Source organism: Dermacentor variabilis, chromosome 2 (genome assembly GCF_050947875.1).
Source record: "Dermacentor variabilis isolate Ectoservices chromosome 2, ASM5094787v1, whole genome shotgun sequence".
NCBI classification, from domain to species: domain Eukaryota; kingdom Metazoa; phylum Arthropoda; class Arachnida; order Ixodida; family Ixodidae; genus Dermacentor; species Dermacentor variabilis.
The window spans coordinates 183,591,461-183,616,952 of NC_134569.1; the positions used below are offsets into that span (position 1 = coordinate 183,591,461).

The 25,492-nt window shown below is 49.0% G+C and overlaps 1 protein-coding gene and 1 pseudogene across 1 annotated transcript in view; one reads left to right on the forward strand and one right to left on the reverse strand.

Annotated features, from left to right (window-relative positions):
- Positions 1–1,853: 1,853 nt before the first annotated feature.
- On the forward strand, positions 1,854–2,035 carry LOC142573394 (U2 spliceosomal RNA; annotated as a pseudogene).
- A 6,829-nt stretch (positions 2,036–8,864) lies between these two features.
- LOC142570589 (scoloptoxin SSD20-like) overlaps positions 8,865–25,492 on the reverse strand; it is a 35,956-nt gene continuing 19,328 nt past the window's right edge. The window contains exons 5-6 of the mRNA XM_075678960.1: positions 18,101–18,214; positions 8,865–9,011 (exon numbers count right to left, since the gene is read on the reverse strand). Of these exons, the coding sequence (XP_075535075.1) occupies positions 8,865–9,011; positions 18,101–18,214 (261 nt within the window). The remainder of the gene's footprint in view (positions 9,012–18,100; positions 18,215–25,492) is intronic.

Sequence of the window (25,492 nt, forward strand, 5' to 3'; positions counted from 1 at the left end):
TAATTTACCAGGTCTGAAAGCATGTTCGGAGTTCCTGCGTTGGCTTGATCGAGCACGTCTTTCTGTTTTATTGCGCGTTCACAAGAAGCCTTGCTGGCCGCCTGCTTTGGCCTCGTCTTCTCTGGTTGCCTTGTGCGACGTATGACGTTTCTCGCCAATGTTTTCCTGCGGTAGACTCAACCGTCAAATGGGACGATGGAGAGTTAGCTGGCTATTGTTGGGACTCAGGGTAACGTAGCCCATCGCGGCCAAGCATTTGTTGAGTTTCGAGTGTCTGAGCGGTCATTATTTTGTCGTCGTTCGTGATGTGCGAGTTGCCGGGCGATCGAGAGTTCCGGGACGATCTCCAAAGAATCAGAAAAGGGTTTATACGCTTTTTCACAATTTGAGAGGTTGCATGTACGATCATGATCAGGAGCACATGTATGCGTCGGAGCACACGTCCGCATCGTATCACACCCTCATCGCACTTCAGATCCACTTTTTATCGCGTTTATTTCCTTCGTTCCCTCGTCGAGGGAATTCGTTGACCAATCAGAAAACGCCGAATCGTTAACCACCTCCTGTCTCTATCGTCCCACTGTTGCCCGCTCTCAACGACCCACCGTTGCCCACTACGTGGAACGAGGTGGCAAACTGTGAACCTGCTGTTGACGTCCTTTCCCCGGGAGTCCTTAACAATGACCATATCATCAATTAGTCGCCTCTTCTGTAAGAATCGGGAGACCGGCCTTCGCTATAGTCGGAGGGCAATGTTGTTTTCTTGTAGTGAATGAGGAGGCGTGAACAGCACCCGCGACAGCCGCATGTCCGCCGGTGATGCATCCTTTGCTCCGCGGGATCACCAGGCCCACCACGAGTCAGCTCTCGTACAAGCGGGCGCTTGTTTCGCACGTCAGTTTTGCTTACGCTGATTTAGTGTGGTGCTTAAACATTAATAATAAAGCGATGCAACTGTATGCACCGTAACAGAATGAACTCAAAAAGAGGAAGTGTCATGAAGATTCAAAGCGCAGAGCGCAACTGTTAGAACCCGCATAAGGGCAATCACTCTCTAAACGCGGTGTTATAGGGCGTATTTATATGGCGTCACGTACGCCATGTTGTAGTCATATTCGCAGCTCACACTGTGCGGTAGAGCTAATCGGATCTAGATAACGCGCAGCCGTTCACTATGATGGATGTACTACAATACGGTCACTTCCATGATCGCACTGTACACACCTTATAAGAGAAAATTCGGGGCCTTTCCACAAGGTGCACGACCAACGAAGCTATGTATGTGGGCCCCCAAACTATCCATTGCCGTGCGTCAAACACCGTGTGCACATAAATGGAAGGCGAGGGGTGGCTAGTCGCTCTTCCATGATGTTGAGCCGCGGAAGATGATGAGGCGCCTCGGGCGGGGGGGCGTGGGGGTAGATACCCGTGTATTGTTGCAAAACGCGGCACGACACCTTTTACTAAAGAACATCGGCACGCAGAATATACACACAATTCAGCGTACTTCGGGGGCGCCCTCTTCTTCACCGTAGCCAAGACGATGGTGTGTTGGTCGACGTCGCGCAGTGCAGTAATGGTTGTGAGGTCACTCGCAAACCACAAGCAGTCGCACAGAACACAGGCCACACAAAATCTGTTCCCCACAAACTCCTTCAGAAACCTGGCCGTTCCTCTGGTGAAACGTTCTAAGTTTGCGGGATCGAGGCCACATGGACGGTTAGCATTTCCTTCGGCCTCGCGGTCTTGGCGAGCATCACGCTTACGGGAACGCCACCACGGGAGAGCGGAAGGAAACGAAAGGAGATACGGAAGCGCCTGTAATGCAGACAGAGAGGACGGTACGAACGTAGACATGGCCGACGCACATCAAAGTGTAGTATCTGTTCTTATTAGCCTAATATCCGGTAGGGTTTGCGTTTCGACACAATATATTAAACTTATTTTCTCAAGATGATGGAATGCATGAAGCCTGCTCCACCTACGCCGCGGTTCGACACGGTATTGCACTATCTTCGGGATCGGCCCAAGTTTTTGGTCTACGGACATGGTCTGGAAATTAGCCATTTGGTCTGGAAATAAGCCATATAGAGCTTCGCTGTAAAACTAGGCAAGCAAGAAGAATAAGATGGTGGTCTTCAGTCTAGGGGAATTGGAGAGGGAGGGGGAGGCGGTTGTCGTAAAAACAAAGAAATATGTGACAGGCCTGCACGGCACACGCAGCGCAGTCACAGCGTAAGCGACACGCGCACTGGTGCTGCGTACCGACTGTTTTCTCCCTCCCTGGCTCACGTCAACGGGAACCTAGCTACCTCTCCTCTTCGCCCGTCTGCCCTTCTCCCACTTATGTCTACCTCCTTTCTTTTGTTATTTTTCTATCACTGACCTCCTCGCCCTACAGAAATGGGACTCAGCCTTCCTCTTGCCCTGCATGGTTGTCCAATAAGGCTGCTGTAAATCTGTTAAAGCGCCTAGAAAATATCAATCACTCTAACCACTGTGCCTTTCGGTTTGATGTATGTGAGAACGACCGGGCTCGCGATCTGCTGTCTTGGCAATAGTGCCGAAATGCCATTTTTTAAAACCATATGAAGATCGGCCCACCGGTCGAAACTGTTGAAATTATATACTCGTTCTGTTTACCTTATGGAATCGCTGCAGTTCTTTACGTTTGAAAGATAGCCTGAAGAATATCGCTTTCCTTATATATTGCTGCGTGTGGAAAGACAGACAGAAGAGGCTATTTACAGGCTATTTACACTGGAGCCAGGCAGCCAGGCCGACCCTCGCTCGCGCCAAGCGCACCGACCAACTTCATCGTCGTTCTCGCGGAGGCTCGTTTCTTTAGCATCGCTCGATGATATCGTAATACTACACCCCCCCCCCCCCGCGGCAGAAGCACCGTCACGGTTCTGTTAAATATCCAAGACGCGTGGAGAGCCGTAGGGCCTGAGTCGGGCGACGTGGACAGTGTCACTGGTTGTCACAGCGGAGGACGTCGTGGGCGTGGCTAGAACTATTTCAGAGGTGACATCGGTCGCTTTGCAGAGCGCGCGATATGGACCTGTGTAACAAGAAAGGAGTTTTTCACATAGGCCAACTTTACGTGAAGGTGACCAAAGCAACAAGAGGCTGCCGGGCACAAAATGGACATCACGGTGACGGAGGTCGTAGCGTTGCTTCTGCTTGTCTTGAGCCACTTGTAGACGAGCGCGGGCAAGTTGGCGAGCGTGGTCAGCATGGGCGATTGCATCACGGGCACAACCGCTAGTTGAAGCTGTGGCGGACGGAAGCACAGTGTCCAGTGGTAGCGTTGGTTAGCGGCCATACAAGAGGTAAAACGGGGAAAAGCCAGCAGTTTCGAGACGGGAAGAGTTGTATGCAAAGGTAATTTAAGGCAAAGGTATGTAAGGTAGAGTCAGGTCCCCGTCAGGGTAGTCGTCGGAAACGTATTTGGATAGTATGTCTGTAAGGGTGCGGTTCAAGCGCTCAGTGAGGCCGTTCGTTTGGGAATGGTAGGAGGTGGTAAATTCATGCCGTATTGAGCAGGCACGCATGATATCGTCGAGGACTTTGGCCAAAAACGTACGGCCACGGTCTGTTAGCAATTGACGCGGAGCACTATGCATCAAAATAATATCATTTAGGAGGAAGTCCGCAACATAAGTTGCGCAACTAGTCGGAAGAACACGGGTTACGGCGTAGCGGGTCGCATAGTCCACCGCGACTGCAACCCACTTGTTTCCTGATGTAGATTCCGGAAATGCGCCGAGAAGGTCTAAGCCAAAACGGTGAAAGTGCTCGGCAGGGATGTCGAGCGGCTGCAGGTAACCAGCGGGGAGCTGGGAAGGCTTCTTGCGTCGTCGGCAAACTTCACAACCAGCGACGTAACGTCGTACGGAATGGGCAAGGCCCGGCCAGAAAAAACGGCGACGTACACGGTCACAGGTTCGAGATACGCCGAGATTTCCTGCCATTGGTGCGTCGTGGATTTCTCCTATAACGGTGGAGCGGAAGTGTTTAGGTATTACAAGTAGGAACTCAGAGCCGTCCGGATGAAGGTGACGACGGTACAGAGTACCGTCACGGAGGGCGAAAAGGCGTAGAGTAGCATCGGCCGGAGAGTGCTCAAAACGGTCGATGAGTGCTCTGATGTAGGCGCCACGGCGTTGCTCGTCGGCGAAATGAAGCAGCTGTGATACAGAGAATACGCAAGAAGCACTGGCAATACTAGAGGAGTCAGAGTCGTCAACAGGGTAACGCGACAAGCTGTCAGCGTCTTGGTGCAAGCGGCCAGGCTTGTACACTACGGAATATGGAAATTCTTGTAGCCTCAAAGCCCATCGACCAAGCCGGCCTGTAGGATCTTTTAGCGAAGAGAGCCAGCAGAGAGCATGACGCTTAGTGACTGCGGAAAAAGGGCGACCGTAAAGGTAAGGACGGAACTTCGCAACCGCCCAGACAACAGCAAGGTATTCTCGTTCCGGAATGGAATAGGTGCGCTCCGATGGTGCTAGGAGGCGGCTTGCATAAGCAATAACGCGATCCTGGCCACGCTGACGCTGGGCTAAGGCGGCACCTACGCCATGACCGCTGGTATCTGTACGTAATTCTGTAGGGGCATCATGGTCGAAGTGGGCGAGAATGGCTGGCGACGTTAGAAGAGTGACGAGACGAGAGAAGGCGGCGACCTCTACAGTGCCCCACGAGAATTGTACGCCTGTCTTCAAAAGATTAGTTAGGGGTCTAGCAACTGTCGCAAAATCTGGAACAAAACGACGCAAGTACGAGCATAGCCCTACAAAACTTCGGACGTCTGCGGGTGTCTTCGGAACAGGAAACTCTCTGACAGCGCGAGTTTTGTCGGGATCAGGCTGTACTCCGGAAGCGTCAACGAGATGGCCCAGAAGAGTAAGTTGACGGTGGCCAAAACGACATTTGGATGAGTTAAGTTGCAGCTTCGCCTTGCGAAATACATCAAGTATAGTTGTTAGACGCTCAAGGTGAGTGTCGAACGTTGGCGAGAAGACGATGACGTCGTCGAGGTAGCAGAGGCATGTGGACCATTTGAAACCTTGGAGCAAGGAGTCCATCATACGCTCAAAGGTGGCAGGGGCGTTGCATAATCCAAGCGGCATTGCTTTAAATTGGTATAGGCCAGCACGTGTGATGAACGCAGTTTTTTCTCTGTCCATATCGTCAACAGCAATCTGCCAGTATCCCGAACGAAGATCAATAGACGAGAAATAGCTGGAACCGTGCAGACAGTCAAGGGCATCGTCTATACGTGGGAGCGGGTAGACGTCCTTCTTTGTAATGCTGTTCAGATGGCGGTAGTCTACACAGAAGCGCCACGTGCCGTCCTTCTTCTTAACCAACACCACAGGTGACGCCCAGGGACTCGATGAAGGCTCAATGATGTTTTTATCTAGCATTTTGTTCACTTCACTTTGAATTACTCGGCGCGTTCCGACGCAGAAACTCGATATGGTCGTCGGTGAATAGGCGTAGCATCGCCAATAAGAATCCGATGCTTGACCGCGAGCGTCTGGCCTAAAGGGCGATCGTCGATGTCAAAAATATCTCGGTAGGACGATAATACTTGGCAAAGCTCTTCAGTCTGCGGCGAGGACAGGCCTGTCGCAACCATTTTCCTTATATTGGGATCGGCACCCGAGGCTGGCGCGAGGGGCCTGCTAAGCTCGCGAGAACCATCGGTCGATAACGATGCCACGTATTGGTCGCCGAGACAATCAACGGTGGCAAGGCAAATACCTTGCAGTAGAATTTGCTTTGTCAATCCGAAATTACAGAGAGGCATGCGAGTGTAGTTCCCAGTAATATTAAGTATGCTGTGAGGCACTGTAACGTCATACCTGATTGGAATGTCGGACAGAGGAGTGACGAGGTACTCGCCATCAGGAACTTGTGGGAAAGACAACAGTTCAATGTAGGCTATTGACTTTGGCTGCAGGCCAAGATAGCCGATGGGACGTAAGTGGCAGTGGGGTGCGTCAGAAGGTTCTGCGAGCATCGGCAACTCAAGGCGAAGGGTACTGGAAGAGCAGTCAATAAGAGCAGAATGTGCGGACAAAAAAGCGAGGCCGAGAATGAGGTCGCGGGTGCAATGAGCAATTACGGTGAAGAGGACAGGAGTGTGGCGGCCGGCGATGCTGACGTGTGCCGTACACATACCGATGATTAGCACAGTACCATCATCCGCAACGCGGACGACGCGTGCCGACGCTGGGGTGAGGAGCTTGTTCAGTCGTCGTCGGAAGGTAGCACTCATAATTGAAAGATGTACTCCTGTATCGATGAGTGCCGCGACAGGATAGCCGTCAACGTCAAGAAGGTTTCGGTTCGTGGGTAACGTGAGCAGAGGACTTGAGGGCAGGGTCGACAACGCAGCTTCACCTCCAGCAGCTGCAGTGCCTAGTTTTCCAGCTGGATCCGGGAGGCGATAGGCGGCGAAGAGAAACGACGGGGTTGGGGCGAACGAGACTGATGGCGTCGAGGTGGGGGCGAGCGGCTGTACCGAAGGTTCGGAGCATGAGCATCAGCGGCAGCGGATTCATGGCGGGTGGTATAGGGAACGAAAGGTCCAAAGGTGCGGGAATTAGCGGCGGTGTATTTCCGAGGAGGTGGTGGCCATCGGTTGCGGCAGTGACGAGCGACGTGGCCGATGAGACAGCAGTGGAAGCAGATCGGCCGGTCATCAGGGTACGCCAATCGGACGGGTTGCGGCGAGATGTGGCGGTAAAGGACTGCCGAGGACGAGGAGGGCCGCTAGAGAACTAGGGAACGCTGGGTTGAGACGTGGAACACACGGAGTTCAGACCCATGTTCTCAAATTCCTGTCGGACTACGGCCTCTATCATCGCAATGGTGGCTGCTGGCGGATCGGGAGGCGTCGTGGAGAAAGCCTGCGAACAGGCGCCCTAGAGTTCTCGGCGAATAGGTAGTGGTCTGACGTGGTCGACCATCACTAGTTGACGTAGCAGCAGTGTTGGGTAGCCGCGTGATGTGGTGTGTGATACGGCGGCTATTAGCTTGTTCAAGGCGACGGCATTCTTTGGTGATGGCGTCGATAGTCGAGAGGTTGCCGAAAACAAGCAAATTGAAAGCGTCGTCGGCGATGCCTTTTAGAACATGTGACACTTTATCGGCTTCGGATATAGCATCGTCCGCTTTGCGGCATGAGCCAAGACGTCGAGGATGTAGGAAACGTACGGCTCCGTAGATGACTGGACACGAGACGCAAGAGCCTTTTTCGCGGCAGCCTTGCGCCCAATAGGGTCGCCGAACAGTTCCCGTAGCTTCTCTTTGAAATTGCCCCAACAGGTTATCCCGACGTCATGCGTTTGGTGCCACACGCGTGGGGTGCCGCCGAGATAGAAGATGACATTGGCGAGCATAATCATTGAGTCCCACCTGTTATTAGCTCGTGAGCTAATAACAGGTGGGAATAACGAGCTATGGAAAGAAGAATGATAGGTGTAACGTTAAGGGATAAGAAAAGAGCAGATTGGGTAAGGGAACAAACGCGAGTTAATGATATCTTTGTTGAAATCAAGAAAAAGAAATGGGCATGGGCAGGACAGGTAATGAGGAGGGAAGATAACCGATGGTCATTGAGAGTTACGGAATGGATTCCAAGGGAAGGGAAGCGTAGCAGAGCGTGGCAGAAAGTTAGGTGGGCAGATGAGATTAAGTTTGCAGGGACAACATGGCCACAATTAGTACATTACCGGGGTAGTTGGGGAAGTATGGGCGATGCCTTTGCCCTGCAGTGGGCTTAACCAGGCTGATGATGATGATGATGATGATATGATGATGATGATGATGTTATTAGCACCGGCGTGTTCATAGAGTTTGATCCAGTCGTCAACATCCTGTCCCTCCAGGCCAGAGAACACACCTGGGTAGCGATGTGGGGCGACCGTGACGATTGGAGCAGTGGGACAAGCCGAAGCCGTTGCAGAGGTGGGCGCGTCACCGGGAGGCATGGTGACAAGCTCGGTGTGCCGACCACTTCTGAGTTCCGTGGTGAGGACGGGGATCGCTAACCTCCACCAGAATGTTGCGTGTAGAAAGACAGACAGAAGAGGCTATTTACAGGCTATTTACACTGGAGCCAGGCAGTGAGGCCGACACTCGCTCGCGCCAAGCGCACCGACCAACTTCATCGCCGGTCTCTCGGAGGCTCGTTTCTTGTGTGTGTGTGTGTGTGTGTGTGTGTGTGTGTGTGTGTGTGTGTGTGTGTATTTTTGAAGTCCTCCACTGAAGTGCACATCCAGGTAGCGACACTAGTTGAGACGACGCGATGGTTCGCTTAGGCTCTCTCTCTCATAAGAAAGTATATATATATATATATATATATATATATATATATATATATATATATATATATATATATATATATATATATACAGCTGGCCCCGCCTGACACTGTCCGTGTTATGGTCGCTAAATTTAGACTGTGGCTCTGGCATGGAATAAAAAAACGCACCTTATTCGGTGAACGCGGAAGAAAGGTGCGCACCTTTCGCCATTCTTGTCGCAAACTGCCAAAGAAAAGTGCAAGCACTAAATTGGTGATGAAGTGTCCGAAAAAAATCCTCCTGGAAAAAGACTCTCACCATCGTAAATTTGTTCATTAAACATAGGAGCCCATGCAACAGGCACCTAATTCATAAATAAATAAAATACAGTATGAGATAAATGCTTAATCTCGCCTCCTCTTGCTCCGATGAACTTTAACTGGTTGGAGCTAATGCAATAACTAGAACACCAGAGAGCTCATTGTGGGACAGTCTTTATTTCCCGTGGATCTTCTCTGGTTAAGCATGGCTTGCTATGCATCACTCCCCGTCGACAGTGCTACCCTTCCTATAATCGGTGTTGGCGTAGAGTCGGCCATCTCGCTTGTGGATGCCGCTGATAGAGTTAATCAACATTTCCTTCAATTTTATCTTGTGTCCTTTTGCCTTCAAATCGTTCACGTATGCCTGAAAAAGAAAAGAGCCGAAATAGCTATAAATTAAACGTCTTATAGCTTAGATCACGAGCCCAATAATGCCACTGCAAAAAGAAAAATAATTAGCCGCGTAACTTTCTTGCAGAATCGTCTGATCAAAGCTCTTTAAACACTCAGGTGCCGATTTTTTTATTCGCTGTCTTACTCACCATCCAAATGTTCCACGGTGCTCTTTCAAAAACGTAATGTTGCAAGATAGTGTAATGCAGATAAGACCTTTCTGCTAGTTAATTACACAGTGATGGGGAAAAAAAGATTCGACCCAAGCCATCATGACGAGTATCGCGCTAATGCGATTACATTCTCGCAATGTAGCGTCAAAAAGTATTGCTGAAGACACCTTTATTTAGACTCTATAAGGGTGATTTTCAGATTTCCATTGGTTCAGCTACGTGTGTGCTCGGCCGAATTTGCTATGGCACAAGCTCGCCAGGGTCGGTTCTAATTATGACGACACGAGGACAACACTGTGACGTCAATGGAACGACGAAGGGGGTATGACGACGACGGAATGACGACAACGGGATGGCGATACTGAAATGACGACGATGGTATAACGACGACAGCGTGCCAACGATGGCAGGAGGACAATGGGATGTTGAGGAGCGTGTGACGACTGTGGCTAGATGACGTCGGCGTGACGAAGACGGTATGAAGGGAGTAGAATGACGAAGCTGGAATGACGACGAAGGAACATCCACGACGGCATCGCGAGGACAGCACGATGACGATTGCATGACGGCGACGCAGTTGCTGTCCTGCGGGAAGTGGTACACTGGACAAACAGAACGGTGTTTGAACAACCTTTTAATGGAACAAAGAGCTTCTTTTAAAGAGCAGCAGTCGTCTAATCAGGGTCTACATTGCAAGGAATGTAAGTGCAAACCGTTGCTGAAAGAAACCAGATGCTGTCAAGACACAAAGATAGGATAGCGAGGGAGATTGCCGAAACATTCTTTATTCGTAAGTCCTGTGTCATGTGCGTTTCCGAGGCCAACCGGCGTGTCTGAACGAACTAGAAATTGATTATTTTCCCACTAATATTTAAGCTGCTACACCTGTTTATGCCAGGGTATACAATTTGCGCGTTTTTTAATGTAAACCATTGTTGCCAGTCTGCACTCGTCCGTGTTTTCTATCTCGCCCCTGGGCGTTTGCGCCATTCTTCCTCTAGTAGTAATACCGATCCTTATAACAGGCCCTCCGTGCGAAGTGTCTAACTTCAGGCTGATATATCGTACTTGTGTCGCTGCGAAATTCCTAAACATATATAACAGTTTTATACAGCATATGAATCATTATTCACTGCTCACGCCTGGATAGCAAGGCTTTTGCGAAGGCTTGACTGACTTGATTTGAGCATGATATATCGTGTGCATTAGACAATAGATATTCGGTGGATTGTAAATTCTTAGATTAGATTTCAAGAAGGCATTTCATATGATAACGCTAGCCTTACTTTTGGGAAAAAGTAACACACATAATATAATTCCTGAGGTGATCTTATGGGTTGCTGATTACTTAGCATCGTGTCGCCAGTTCGTTGTCTTTAATTGTGTCCAGTCCAGTTCAACACAAGCAAATTCAGACGTTTCCAAGGCTCTGTTTTTGGCCACTGTTGCTTTTATTGTGCGTTAATAATATAACTTACAGTATCGAAATAGAATTTTAGCAGATGACAGCGTATTGTATAGGATAATCACTAATGCTCAGGACGAAATTTGTATGCAAAGAGATATTAACAAAAGTAATGACACACGTGAGATCTGTCCTTGAGTGTACGTGCCTTGTCTGGAACCCAGCAATTATGCGACACAACTATAAAGCAGGAAGGGCGCAGAATATAGTAGCTCGTTCTATCTCCTGACAGTATGACAGAAACTTCAATGTTACCCGTACAAAAAGAGGTTCGCAAATACGACAGTTTGGACCATCGTCGTCGTGAACTTCACCTGAAATATTTCCACATCTTTTACTATTCTAGTGGTGGCATCTAGAGGGAAAAGTATTTGAGGGAACCATACAACCTGTCTCAGCGGTTTGACCACACGTTTAAAGTACGCAAATAATCCTCTAAAACATAATTATTTGGCACGTCCTTCTTTCCGAAAACGATTCGCGAGTGGAATCGGTTTCATCCTTCTAATCTATTGATTTCTTGTAATGATGATTTTTACCGAGTTAATTAACTGATTACCTTATCAGTATTAATGCGTTAGCATTATTAGGATGCTTTACGCATTATCCAAAGGCTAACTATCTACGTTTGTATCCAACAGTTTCCCTCTGCCTGGGTCACTGAGTATGTGGTGACACGCGCTTATGTGCCGAGTTTCAACAGAGCTCTTCCACGCCGACATACGTCACTGTAGATGAGGAACTGGTTAGGTACTGACGCCGACTTGTAACACAGGCCTGCGCCACTCTGAGCTCGTCTTCGGTGAACCTCTTTGATGCCAACTTGTGTCGCAGAGCATGCGAAATTCGGCGTGCGCCGCTTTTGAATAAACGTCTTTGACGTCAACTTGAGTAGCTAGGTATATACATCAGAGAATGGGCCACTCTACAATGCTGAAAACGACCCCTAAATTTATCCGATGCTGAGCGGAATGAAATCCATGTCACAAGGGTTCCTGAAGGACACCAACCCGACGCTTCAGCAGGCTGCGCCACAAAGGCACTAGGTATGCACTGCCGCTCTTCAATGATCTTCTCGCCAGCTGGGCCACTACGTATGTGTCACTGAGTGTGCGGCAAGCGAGAGAACAATCCTCAGCGTCCGCGCGCACCTGCGCACTGCGCTTCTCGTCTCGAAGGCCACGCGCGGGCTTATCGGCAATGCCACTAGGCGGCGAAGCGTGTCCAATATGAAGTGCGAGAGCAGACCTTAGAGTGGACAGCTGGGATAGTTGGGAAATCGTCATTTCAAGCATTTCACGCATAAGCGCGAGAGACGAGCCCTGTTGTCCCATGACGTGTTTCTCAGCGTTCGCACACACCGGTGCGCCATGCATTTCCGATGCCGCGCGCAGGCTTTTTCGCGGCGGCGCTAGATGGCGCCTGGTGTTCTTAGCGAAGCATGAAAGAGGAGTCCAGCTACAGTAAACGCCTCATACATAACTCGTTTCGGCGGCGGAAATGCGATGTTTCGCTACATTGATTCGATGCTAAACGCATTGCCGTTGAAAGTCATCGTGAGATGTGTAATCTGTGCGATGGTTCTATAGCTTACATTATTTTTTCTTCTGTAGAACACTGTTGTGGTGCCTAGTTTGGTAGTGTTGCTGTATCAGAGTGATGTCCTTTCATCCAAGGTAACCCCCCCCGACCCCCACTGTAATGCCTCTTGGCGCTGTGTGTACACAATAAACAGAACAAATAAATAAAAGGCCGCAGTTTCGCCTGAAAGGCGAAGTATCCTTTCCGTTAGCAAATTAGTAGACAGCTATAAGAAGTAACGACAGTAGTTTTAAGGGCCGTATCAACTACTAAACATTCGCTTACTAAGTAGATTAACAAGCATGGTGCCACGCGCGCACAAGCAAACATGAACACATCTCTTTTTATGACCGAGGACACTCGGTGTCGAAACGCTATAGCGTGAGAACGAGCGGCAGCAGCAGCCAGCCATGAACATGAACACATCTCTTTCGATGACCACCCACACTCGGTGTCGAAACGGTATAGCGTGAGAAGGAGCGGCATTAGCAGCCAGCCAACTGACGTTCGTGCTTCTCGCTTCAACGTGAACTGAGCGGCCAGAACACAGCACACACGAAGCTATCAGAAGTCGTTGCACCATGACTCTGTACCCATCGCAGATCGCTTTCAAAATAGGGTCCGCGCGGCCGCGCTCAGCTGCCACATACGTAGGCTACGCTGGAGCGGAAGCCCCCCGGTGCCTTGCGCTCTCTGGAACACCGCGCGCTTCTTCCCCGCTCCCTTCCTTGCGCGCCGAGAGATCGAGCTACCATATTCGGCTCGCTCTCCCGGGCTTTCCCTCGTGCCTACATCATACGCAGCGTCGCCACGATATTATCGCTCTTGTATTTTATACTAAAGATTATGGCGACGTCGACAATGATGGCGGAAATGCGCCTAACGTGTCCATATAATTTCTATCGCAAAAAAAAAACTCGAGCATGAACGCATATGTCACGCCAAGCAACGTGCCCACATGACAGTGTTTATGGGCAATACTGTGATATACACATGCGAATCCTGGTGAAACGAGGCCATCGAGTGTCACCCGAAGAAGTGAAGAAGCGGATAGCCAAAAGAAAACGTTAGCGCTTAGCAGTAAATAATCTCATGCATCAGTGTCAGGCAAAGACGTCCATGTACACGGCTCGAAAGTTTCGCGTTCTCACTTTTTGCGACACTGGCATCGGACCTGCGCAATTTTTTCTTGCCAACTTTCATCCCTCCGCCTTCGTACCTTGCATGGGCGAGATGATACAACCGCAGCAGACACAACCAAAGCGAAGTGAGTATAAGCTACTGCTTGCTTATCACGTGACGACGGCCCACATCTCTTTCATATTTTTGATGACTAGGCTTCAATACAGTCATGAGGCACTCCCTTCTAATTTTTTTCGTCCCTCCATGTTGGGGGCACTGCCTACGCCGGCGCCACAGAGGTTTACCCCACCACTGCAAGAATCGTGAACGTTTACCAATAAAATTAGTCAGGGGTCGGAATATAGAAGGAAAACGAAGTCTGCTTTAGTAAAGTATTCGCAAAAAAAGATTTCGAAATAAAAAATAAACATTTAAGAAGCAGGATTATTAAGCAGCTTCTGCCTAAATAAATCATATGATGAAAATTGTTTTTATCGGCCACCACTGCAGCAATCTTGAACGGGTTGGCTGCATTCAGCTAGAATGAATCAATGCCGACTGCATAGCATACACTTTGATTTTAGGCCATCATTTATTTTTTACAAATCTTATTGAATACTGTAAACATCTCAAAAGAAAAAAATCAAGCTTACGACCCTGTAGCTTGCCAATAAAACACAATACCACAACTTTGTAAACTGTATCTAAAGCGGCCAAAATTCAGGCATTTAGCATTGGTCTGAAAAACGCCACTAAATTTGTGAGTCCGGCTTTTGCTAAACCCTGATAAACACCGCTACAAATTTAATTAAACAATTAACTTAGATGGCGCATTTGTCCATAGGCTTTCGATGCGATGCACTTTACAGTTTCGTAATCATGCAGTCGTCGGCATGCCGCCATCGTCATGCAATTGTGCTCACTTCGTAGTCTTCATGCCAAAGTTGTCAGGCCGTCGTGGCACCATCGTGATGATTGCGTCGTCATTGTAGCATGGCCATCCCGTTGCCCTCAATACCGACTACAATCGAATGCCTTGTAATGAGGTTAATTGCAAGTGATAATTAGTCTAACAGCAGCGAACAGCAGGCGCTAACTTGCAATCACCGCACGGGTCGTCGTCGTCTTCTTCTAGCTGCCACCAAAAACACGAGGCGCGTCTGCTTTATTATATTGGCCCCGGCGACCATCCTGGCGACTCAATGAGCCGACACGATGCGAGAGTTGGAAGATGGCTTGAGGCGGCTAACGTGCACTATCTTGCGACCCCGACAACGAAATTCTGGCGATTGTGTGACAGCCACAACGATATAGGTCACAGGTGAGGTGGAGTCGATGCTACGGTGCGGACCGTGGTGCCGCGCAAATAGTTTACAATAAAGGCCGCGGGTGTGACACGGTATTCATGTCCAAATGAGAGAACCGGCAGGGAAGGTGGGCGTGACCTGATGACTGTCACATTGTCTTTTCTGACGGTCCCGTTCCTCGATAGTCAACGAACGAGCAAGCTGGCGAAATTCTCTCTCCAGCGTATCGGGCGACTCCTGAAATTGTAGTGCACTCAGAGGCGTCAGGTCAGTAGGGCAGGATAGTATTCAGTGGATACGAAGACTCGCGTCCGTATAAGAGAAAAAAGAAGGTGATAAACTGCTGGCCGCTTGCGTCGCGGTGTCATATGTGACCGTAACGAACGGGAGTTAAAAAATTAAATTATGGGGTTTCACGTGCCAACACCCCGATCCGATTATGAGGCACGCCGTAGTGGGGGACTTCGGAACTTTGGACCACCTGGGGTTCTTAAATGTGAACCTAAGTCTATGTTCACGAGTGTTTCTGCATTTCGCCCGTATCGAAATGAGGCCGCCGTGGCCGGGATGCGATCACGTGACCTCGTGCTAAGCAGCCAAACACCATAGACACTAAGCAACCACGGCGGGTAACGGACGGGAGTACGGTGCCCCAACTGGTGTGGTGGGACGAGTCGTACATCCTCAATGTGTCGACGAGGATTCGGTTGAACCGCTCCGTGAGACCAAACCAGTCGATTTCCGGTGAATAATTTTGCAAGCGCGAAGAAGGGATTGTATTGATTCTGACAGGAGACATGACCACAATCGCTGAGCAATTACGAAGAATGAACATCGCAACGTCGCGCGCGGTCGCAGCGAGAAGGGTCGCGGTCGCGGCGTAGCGCGTCAGGTGATCGACGCCTACACGAATCCAGCGGTTTCCACATCCACTGCATTGAATCGCACTAGAACGACATGTGACGACCAAGGACTTTGAGAAGACTGAATGACGACGCTGTGCAGCATGTCGTCCACTTGTTTCGTGACAACTTGGCGCTCTTGTGCGGCAACGCAATACGCACGCTGTCGCAAGGGAGCATGGGAACCTGCGTCAACGGTATGAGACACACCTGTCGTGCGGCCCAACAATGCTTCGCTGCAGTCTAAAAGAAACGAACTTCTTACGGAGTATAAGAATTTGGATGCGATGAGGGGGCGTAATGTCTGCGTCGGTGGCGCAGTTGAAAACTGCTTAAGGCGGTGTTGGTGAGATAGAAGTTATGGTGTCAAAATGAAAACGGGTGGTGCATCGTGAACGTGAAGATGTTAAATGCACGTGGCAGCTTGTTAAAATCTTAAGGTCTCACCACGCAGTATGGTCAATGGATACCGGTGCGGATTACATATGGGCATCAAAGCGGTTTCAGACTTAACTGTGAGGACGGCGGACGGGAGAAATAGCTCCTTGCCGTGAGCAAGCATGTCAGATGGCGTAAACGCCACAGTGGAGTCTCGCACAGCAGCACACGACAGGGTCACAAGCACAAACGCCTCCGGAGGTAGATCAGTATCAGCATCAACGAAGACGTTGCGAACACTGCGGTCGGCACCGACCGATGGTGAGTCACATAGCGGCGAAAGGGCCAGTTGCGCGCGGGAGCAATCAACAGTGGCACTGTGAGGTGACAGGAAGCACCATCCGAGGGGGTGCGACCTTGAGAACAGGATGGCAACAGAAAAAGCTCGATGATGTACGAAAAATTTCGATTGCCTACACGGTCGGTGCATACAGCTGCAGAAAGAATGCGCTGCACGCTAGCAGTTCAGAGTGCAATGAAAGAGAGTGAGGTAGCGAATTTTTTCAGTTTACGAAAAAGATTTTCGTGGCTGGCGGAAACGGCGGCCCCGGTACCGACAAGAGCTTGTGCGGTTGCTTTCTCAACCTGGATGCCAGTGACATTCTGCGGTGAGAACTGAGGTCTTAGGCAGTTGGATGAACTTGCGGTTCTTGCCTCAGAAACTGCGCTGACCAGTTTCGCTCGGCAATAGGTGGCCGACTGCGCATAGGTGACAGCGACTGTCGACGTGGAGAAGGAGAACGGCGACTGCCTAAACGGCGGTCGAGATCGAAGGGTCTCGGCGGCGAGTCGGCGGCATCTCGGCCACGAATCTCGGCGGCATGTTGTGGCGCGTAGCGAAACTGGTCGAAGGCGCCATGGTTAGCCGACATGTTACGACGACAGAAGCGCATAACGTGACCAGCGATTTCACAGGTGAAGCAAAACAGCCTGTTGTCTGGGTGCGCCACGTGTGGGCTCGATTCACGAAAAAAAATATATGGGGTTTTACGTGCCAAAACCACGCCGTATTGAGGACGCCGGAATAATCTCGACCATCAGGGATTATTTAACGTGTGCCTAAATCTAAGTACACGGATGTTTTTGCATTTCTTCCCCATTGAAATGCGGCTGCCGTGGCCAGGATTTGATCCCGTGACCTCGTGCTTAGCAGCCCAAGACCATAGCTACTGAGGAACCACGGTGGGCTAAACTGGCGTTAAAGAGACTGATTGCAAAGCAGCAAATACCCCGTGACACACGTTGGCGTTAAAGAGGCGCATTGAAAAGCGGCACATAGCCAGCGTGACATGCTCAGTGACTCAAATTGGTGAGCCAGTTTGTTTGGAGTATAATTCCCTCGGTACAGCTGCTCAATTTCCTGTCCGTTATACTAGGGGTTCCCAAACGTTATGGCTGCGGCGAAACTAACCTGCTTTCTCAGAGTACCGAATCTGCAAGTAGTGTCGAGCCGAGACTGCACGAGACTGCATGTGCTAAGTATGCAGTTTCCCACCTGAACTTATCCTTCGACGCTCAGTCGCAAACGCAGCAAGATTTCGTTTTCTGTAACTAGACATCACTTTTTTTACTTCACCCAGCTTCACCCCCTGTTGTCATCACTTCGCAGAATATTTCATGATCACTACCCACGTCACTGCATCTGTGGTCATATCTTGCATAAATGTTTATTTTCTGCAGTTTTACAGCCATATCACATCCACAATCCATGTCACACTGACAACCCATTACCATGACATTCACACTCTTTGTCCATTAGTGGCCCTTGCGCCCATAATATTATATCATCATCATCATCATCATCATCATCATCATCATGTCACTTTATGTTCTGTTCAAAAGTGCGAGCTCACAAAGGTGCGTCAAGACGAAACCACCATGGCATGTACGTGCGGACACAGTGCTTGCTTTATTTTTGAGTGACATGCAAATGTCCCCGATCATGATCAAAAGACCGCTGAAGCCAAGGTATATAGCGTCACCTGGTCCAGGTTCCCTCCTCTCTTTATAGATCAGCCGCGATGATGCGCTTTATATGACACACGCTATACATATTTGAATGTTGCGCCCACCTGAGGAAACGATTCTTCCACGTCCAGCTCGGCTGGCAGCAGTTGGTGGTGAAATCTTGGCTCATCGATGGCTTGCTTGATGGTCTTCCCTTGCCAGAGTGTGCGCATTGCAACCTATTAAGCATAGAAATGAAGCTTATTTTGAAACACATAGGAAGCATGTTTGTTCATATATCTTATTTACATAGGTATGTATGTCTCATTTGAGGTTTTCTGATGGATATATTCCGTATCTCTAAATGTGTCACAGTAAAGCTGTTCAAAGAAGACTTTCACGCGGACCAATAAGAACACAGTAAATGAATTACTGCTAATAGGAAGCTTAAACAACAAATTCAATGGTTTCCCCGAGCGCGAATGTGAATTACGAAAAGCATGACCAAATAATGAGTGACGACATTACTTAGTGATCAAGAAATTACGACATGTCGAGGCGATACAAACCAGCATGAGCGTAGCTCTAAGATACTACAATTCGTTGGAAGAACACGTAACAACCCTGAAAATATTTTGAAGGGCTGCAGAGAGGCATATTATTTTATCTACAAGCCCACTCTCTACACTCTACACTCTTAAAAAATTACACCCTTTGGGGCGTATCTTGTCCCACAACAATAATCGTCATCCATGTGGCCCGCGTTTCCTTTCTTTAACGCTGCGAGCCCGGCACTTTCCAGTCACGAACGGCACGCGAGTCATCAGTGTGACGCAGCATTCTCGACAGGAAAGTAGCGAGCGCCGAGTTTTAGGGAAAGGAAACGCAAGCAAGGCAGATGACTATTATTGTTGTGGGACAAATATACACCCCAATTAAAGGGCGCAACCGTTTTAGGAGTGTAAGAAAAGTTTACACCTTTTGAGTCGTATCTTGCCGCGCAACAATAAACGCCATCTGTTTTCTCCGCATTTCCCTTTAACGCTGCGAGCCCGGTACTTCACAGTAACGAACGGCATGCGCATTATCAGCATTACATAGTATTGTAGAGATGAAAGTAGCGGGCGCGACGTTTTCAAGAAAGGAAACGCAAGCCAAGGCAGATGACGATTACTGCTGTGTATCAGATATACACCCCATAGGGTGTCAACGTTTTTTAGGGTGAACTAGTGTGAGAAAGTTTACACCCTTTGGGGTGTATATTTGCCCCACGACAATAATCGTCACCTGTCTTGCCCGCATTTCTTTCTTGAAAATGCTTCGCTCGTTACTTTCCTGTTGAGAATGCTCTGTCCTGATGATAACGCGCATGCCGTTCGTGACTTGCAAGTAATGGGCTTGCAGCCTTAAAGAAAGGAAATGCGGACAAGAAAGATGACGTTTATTGTTGTATGGCAACTATACCCCCCAAACGGTGTAACTGTTCTTAGAGTGCAATACAAGAGGGAGGGGGCGAAGTTTGCTCTGGTCATTCTGCGCTGTTGGCTTCCACGCAGTCCTTAGTCCTTTCGATTGGTATAGTGCGTTGTGATGTGCCACCCGGTGGCGAATCCACCTACCTTATGCAAGCTAGAACTGCGCAGTAGGGTCTTAAGCAGGTGACGTGAAATACATCGGAGGAAGGTTGAGCCGCGGTGGCATCAAGAGGCGCGATTTCGTCCATATGACTTCGGTATGTTGCCTCAAGGCACTGTATATGGGGGCTAGAGTAGAGCCAAATTGGTTTCTCCGAAAAGCTAACGCACCATGACGGTGACCAAAGGAGGCCCATAAGCCACAAGGAATGAAGCAGGCGCGCGATGGCGGTGGTCATACACAGGCACCACCTATTTTGCGAAGTGGTAGGACGCTGGCGGGCAACCTGTCCGTGCCTTATGTGGCATAGATACGATATCAAGGGCGCGTTGCGTCATCGCATCGAAAGCAGGTGAAAGGAGCGCGTCAAAACGCAGCGTCCAGTGCCGTCATAGATGCAAAAGATAAAGTGAAAATGACCCCCCCCCCCTCCCCACAGTTGTGGCGAGAGAACATGTACAGCGACACCTCAGTCATGGTAGTCGGGAAAATGTACAAGTACTTCAGCGACGGTTCGATACAGACACTCTGTGAAGCATTTTATTTGTCGACGGTAAAGCAGTATATAGCACTTCTTTTCGCAGGAGCTTAGGAGGTCTTGTACAACCTTGGATAGGAATTAGCGCTCCGGTCGGCGAGAGGTTCGCGAGGAGCGCAGCGGTGAAAGAACAAATCTTCGTCGAGGAAGACTTCGATTGTAGAGCTGGTTGGAAGAGCACCTATGGTCGCCCAGTTCGCATTTATTGCAATCCGCTGACTCAGGGATATCGCCAAAGAGATAAAGACAAAGCCTAAAGAAGGACTCGGATGATAAGTACTTCAGGAGTTGACGGCGGCCTGCTGGGAGTACTGGTAGTCTTTCATTGCGGCAGGGAGTCAAAAGCAGCCGCTCCATGGCAAACGGGACAACAAGGACCGTGGCCGAAATAACCGATGTGGATCAATGGACCATATCTCGGAAAGAGGCCAAGATGACGAACGATAGGAACCTCGCGTATCTGCACGAGGCCACTGCCACGCAGGTAAGCGGAAGTGACAGTGAAGCAGGTTAAGCCCGCCAGGATGCATGTTGTACAGCAGTAGAAAACACCATTCTGGAGCTCAAGCGTACGCAGAAAACGGCGATATTTTCAAGAAGTGAGGCTGAGGTTCTACAAGTAGGGGTCGCGGCCTTGCTAATCTCTGAGTGATATCACACAAGCACGCTCGCCGCTCTCCAAAAGGTCGCTGAATGGCTCAACAAGCAGTTGTCTTCGTGTAACCGGCCGGTCTCGTACACGACCTCAAAAGCGCAGAATCCACAGACGGAGCCACACACTATTATATTTTAGGGGCGATAGCCAGCAGAAGACGTGGTCGTCAGTGACAATGTGAATAACCTGACGAAAATGTGAATGGACGAATCCACTGCCCAAGCGAAATTGAAGCTTTCGTGTTTGGTAATGGAGTAACTACGCTTCAAGATTAAAAGGAGATGGCTAGCGTACGCAATAACGTTGTCGCATCCGTCCTGGTACACAGCCGGAATAGCACCGATTCCAAACAATTGGCATCGGTGTGAACTTCTATTGGAGCGGACAGATCAGAGTCCGCTAGAACGGGTGGCCAAGTAAACCGCACAGTAAGCTTCGAGAACGCAGTAGCTTGACGAGAGTTAAGAAATGAAAGAAGCGGTGTTTTCTTCTTATCAAGTTGGTTGAGGGGCCGTGCAACGTCCTCAAAATTGCGCAATAAACTTCGGAAGTGTGAGCAGAGGTGCAGAACGGTTGGAACATTGTTCATCCAGGTCTGCACCCGAAAATTATTGGCGGCGCGAACTTGTCCAGGATAGCGTCAGACATGGTAAAAAATTACACATTAATACTTAAAAATGTCATGCAAATAAGCTGTTGTCTATTTGACTAAGATATACGCAAGGTAATTGTTATGGTGATTATTCATTACCTTTCGAAGAAAATTCTCCAAGCGTAGAACAATGTCGCAGGTCGCAATATACAGAACCGCGCATGATTATGCACTGTGCATAAGGCTAATTGGATAAAGGCGCAGCTTGCATACGCTATCTTGAGGTGCATCTGTGATTGCTCTGGATAGTCACTGGATTTTGTCTGCATATCTGATTAGCATAATTGGCAACAGAGGACAAAGGTTTAACTGTAGGGTCTGCAAGTTTCCTACATATTAACTAAGCTAACAACTCCAAATGAAAGGTAGCTATATAAGCCTGAAACTGCGCTGTTGAAATTTGCTACTAATGTATACTAAAGAAACGTGACAGAAATGATCGAGGATTATTGCCGCATACACTGTCGCTGTATTTGTGAGTAATCAAAATTACTTTTGGAAAACCTCCAAGACACTCATCAATCACAAAACCCTACGGACGTATCAGGAGACACGAAGCGACGATCTTACTGCCAATCACAGTGCTCCATGATACCACTACACGATATATCTTGTTGCACTGACTGCAACCCATTTAAAACCCAGAAATTTATTTAAAGTCAATGACGAATGTATAGTTTTCTTTTGGGCGTTGCTCGTTTGTTCTTTGGTTGTTTGTGTTACTGAACAGCCACCCAAATAAGCAGTACATTTCTCGAAAGACAATACTAATAATAAGAAATTTCATGAACGTGTTTCTTCGTTGTTGTTGTTGGTGGTGGTGGTTTAGTCTGATACATCCGTGCAAGGACGGTATTTGGATATATTTCGAACATGTCAGACACCTTAATTAAATTATCGCGTTTTACGTGCCAAAACCACCATCTGATTATGAGGCACACCGTAGTGGGGGATTCCGCATTAATTTTGGCCACCTGGTGTTTTCAATGTGCACCTAAATCAACGTACACAGGTGTTTTTACATTTCGCCCTCACCGAAATGCGGCCGCGGTGGCCATGATTCCATACCGCGACCTCGTGCTTAAGCGGCAATCTTTGTTACCTGTTGGTGTGATATGGCAAACATCTGCGCCTTTAAAAGACGGGTCTTAGTGCAAATTGTTAGTTGTGCATTTACTAGTCAGCGCTTGTGATGTAGCTTTGTGTTTCTTCTTGTCCTTGTTTCTGTCGCGCGGAGTTATTAACCAATTCATGTCAGAGCTGGCCAGGCGCACAGGTGTCAGGGGGATGTAAGATAGAGGTCCTTCTGTTGCTTTCAAAACCGACCTACCCAGGTATGTCATTAAGTAGAGAAATAGTCACAGCATTGTATCATGTGTCTTATTCCGCCAACGTTATGACTCACGCCTACCAAAAGAAAGGGTGCACTCAGAACATCTTGTTGTTTGTGAATTGCAGTTTTCAAAGCTTCTCCAACGTACTTTAAGGAAAAGCTGTGTTATTGTATAGCCAACAGTCTGACTTATACTTAGAACAGCTAAACTCGTCTGAATGCGATGGGGAAAGAAGTCGCACTTTCGCCTAAAAGGCGAAGCATCGATTGCGATTGCAAAATAGTAGACGGCTACACGAAGCAAGGTCGTAGTAGCTTTATCGGCCGCATAGACTTGAAAACATTCGCTAACTGTATTAACAAGCATGGTGTCAGCGCGCACAAGCAAGCATGAACAAATCCCCATCGATGAGCGAGGACACTCGCTGTCAAAACGCTAGTGTGAGCAAGTGCGGCAGCAGCAGCAAGCTAAGTGAGCTTCGTGTTGTCTATCGCTTCATCGCAACAGCGGTTAGAACACACAACGCGCACAAAGGTATGAGCCGTCTGCAGTTCCCTTTCAAGATACGGCGCGCGCGACCTCGCGTGGCCGTGCAAAGTAGGCACACGTTGGCGGAATCAAGGACGCACCCCCCCCCCCCCCCACACGCACACACACACCTCACACGCTGTCTCCGGGCTTTCCTCCATATATATGTCGTGCGCGACATGGAGCGGTGATCGTCAGTTGACCTTGCGCCCGGTCGCAAAATGCACAGTTGCTGCCGGAGCACAACGCCCGCCCTTTGCATCCCCCGCCCTTTCTCCATGCCCCCACGGGCTTTCGCGCGACGGAAGACGGCGCGTTTGCTCTCCGCCTTCTTCCTTCACGCGCGCCAGATTGAGCCTCGATCGTCGGCTTCCCTCGCGTGCTTTCATTCGCACATACACATGCGATGCGCGGTGATGGTATTGTTGCCCTTCGACTTTATGCCGAACGTCATGGCGACGTCGACGAAATGAATGCGTCTGGAGTGTCCATCTAATTGCTGTTGCAAGAAAAATTTAAACCTAATCACTGTCCCGTTCATCGCTCCTGGCCCCTGCGATACAAGGCTGGGGTGGAAGGTCGGGAGTGGTCTTTGCCGTATAGAGATCTGATGCTTGAGGTTTTGAACCCGTAAAATTCATGATAGGCAATAAAGTTTCACCAGTTAAACGCCCAAATATGGTAGTCGCTGGCCGGCTCGAAGGCCTCAAGTGACAAACCAAGGAAAAACCAGAAAAAAGGGGTTAACAGAGGGGCCTGAGTTCTTAAATAATAGCATAAGTGGCCAACAAACAGAAACCAAGGACAACACAGGGTAAATTACTAGTACTGAATAATTGGATTAAAGAAATCATAAATTAATGGAAGTGAAAGCGGATGAAAAAACACCTGCCTCATCTCCGCCGTGGGTCAGGCCGATATTGCAATTTCTTCGGGATCGGCCACGTATGCGGAGTGATTAACGCCTGCTTCACTTCCGCCGCAGGTCGACCCGGCATTGCACTGTCTCCGGGATGGCCCCACGTATGGGGAGTTTATTGCTGGCGACACGAAAAGTTCCTTGGACGGTAGAGGTATACAGCTTCGCAGTAAAACAACTTGCCGCAGATAGGGCACGATCCCACGTCTTCGCATTACGCGAGCGATATTCTATCCAATGGTATCGGTAGAGCATCGCATGCGTAATGAGAAGACGTGGCATCGTTCCCCACCTGCGGCAAGTTGTTTTTGCATCCACTTTCGCTTCCAATAATTTATCATTTCTTTATTTCAATTATTAAGTACAAGTAATTTCCCCTGTGTTGTCCTTGGTCTTTTTGTTTGTTGGCCTCTCATGACACCTCGAAAAAAAGTATTTGCGAGCATAGTCCAAATTAACCACATCAAGAGCGGTTGCATTTTATTCGATAGTTACGATGATGGGCGGGAATGCATCGTGCGAAAGCAGGACGCTAGTGTTAGGATTTCAAATGAAGTAGCCGTCCGCGACAGGTGGTACGGGCAAAACAGCAATATAAGGCACGGCTTGGAAAGGCAGGCGAACTTAACCAGTTGAACACAGTCGACTCAGCGCGGGATCGAGAGCGTAAGCGTCACATTTACACTTGTACATTATCTTTTTCTGAGGACCATTTTACCGCGCGTAATCATTGTTACAATGTGATCGCGCGGCGCTTCTTGTAACACGGGAATATCGCAGGGAACGTTGCACGACTCCAGCAGAGCTGGACAATAAGGGCCAAGTGTGAGAACAAGAAATCAAGGCCTAAATTTTTTTCGTAGGTGCAGTGCTCCAAGGAATCAAACAAAATAAGAGTATGGTGCCAACCAACAGTGACCCTAGCAGCCCACATAATATTAGTTGGAAATGGCAAATCAGTTCTGCGGGAGCACGCAAGGTGGAACAAGGCTCATGAAAGGCAAAAATTTTCGTTCGGCCGTGTTGGACATGAACCCAGGACGAACGCCTCTTCGGTGCCGTCACTCTACTGCCTGAACTAACCAGGGTGCTGCAGCAGATCATCGCGCGAGGACGAATTAATTGAAAACTTGAAGCACAGAGACACTCAATATGACCAATCAGTTCTGCGGAAACCCGCATGGCGGAGCACGGTTCTTGAAGAGGAAATTACATAAAACATTACACAAGAATTACATAAAATTACACAAAAGGAA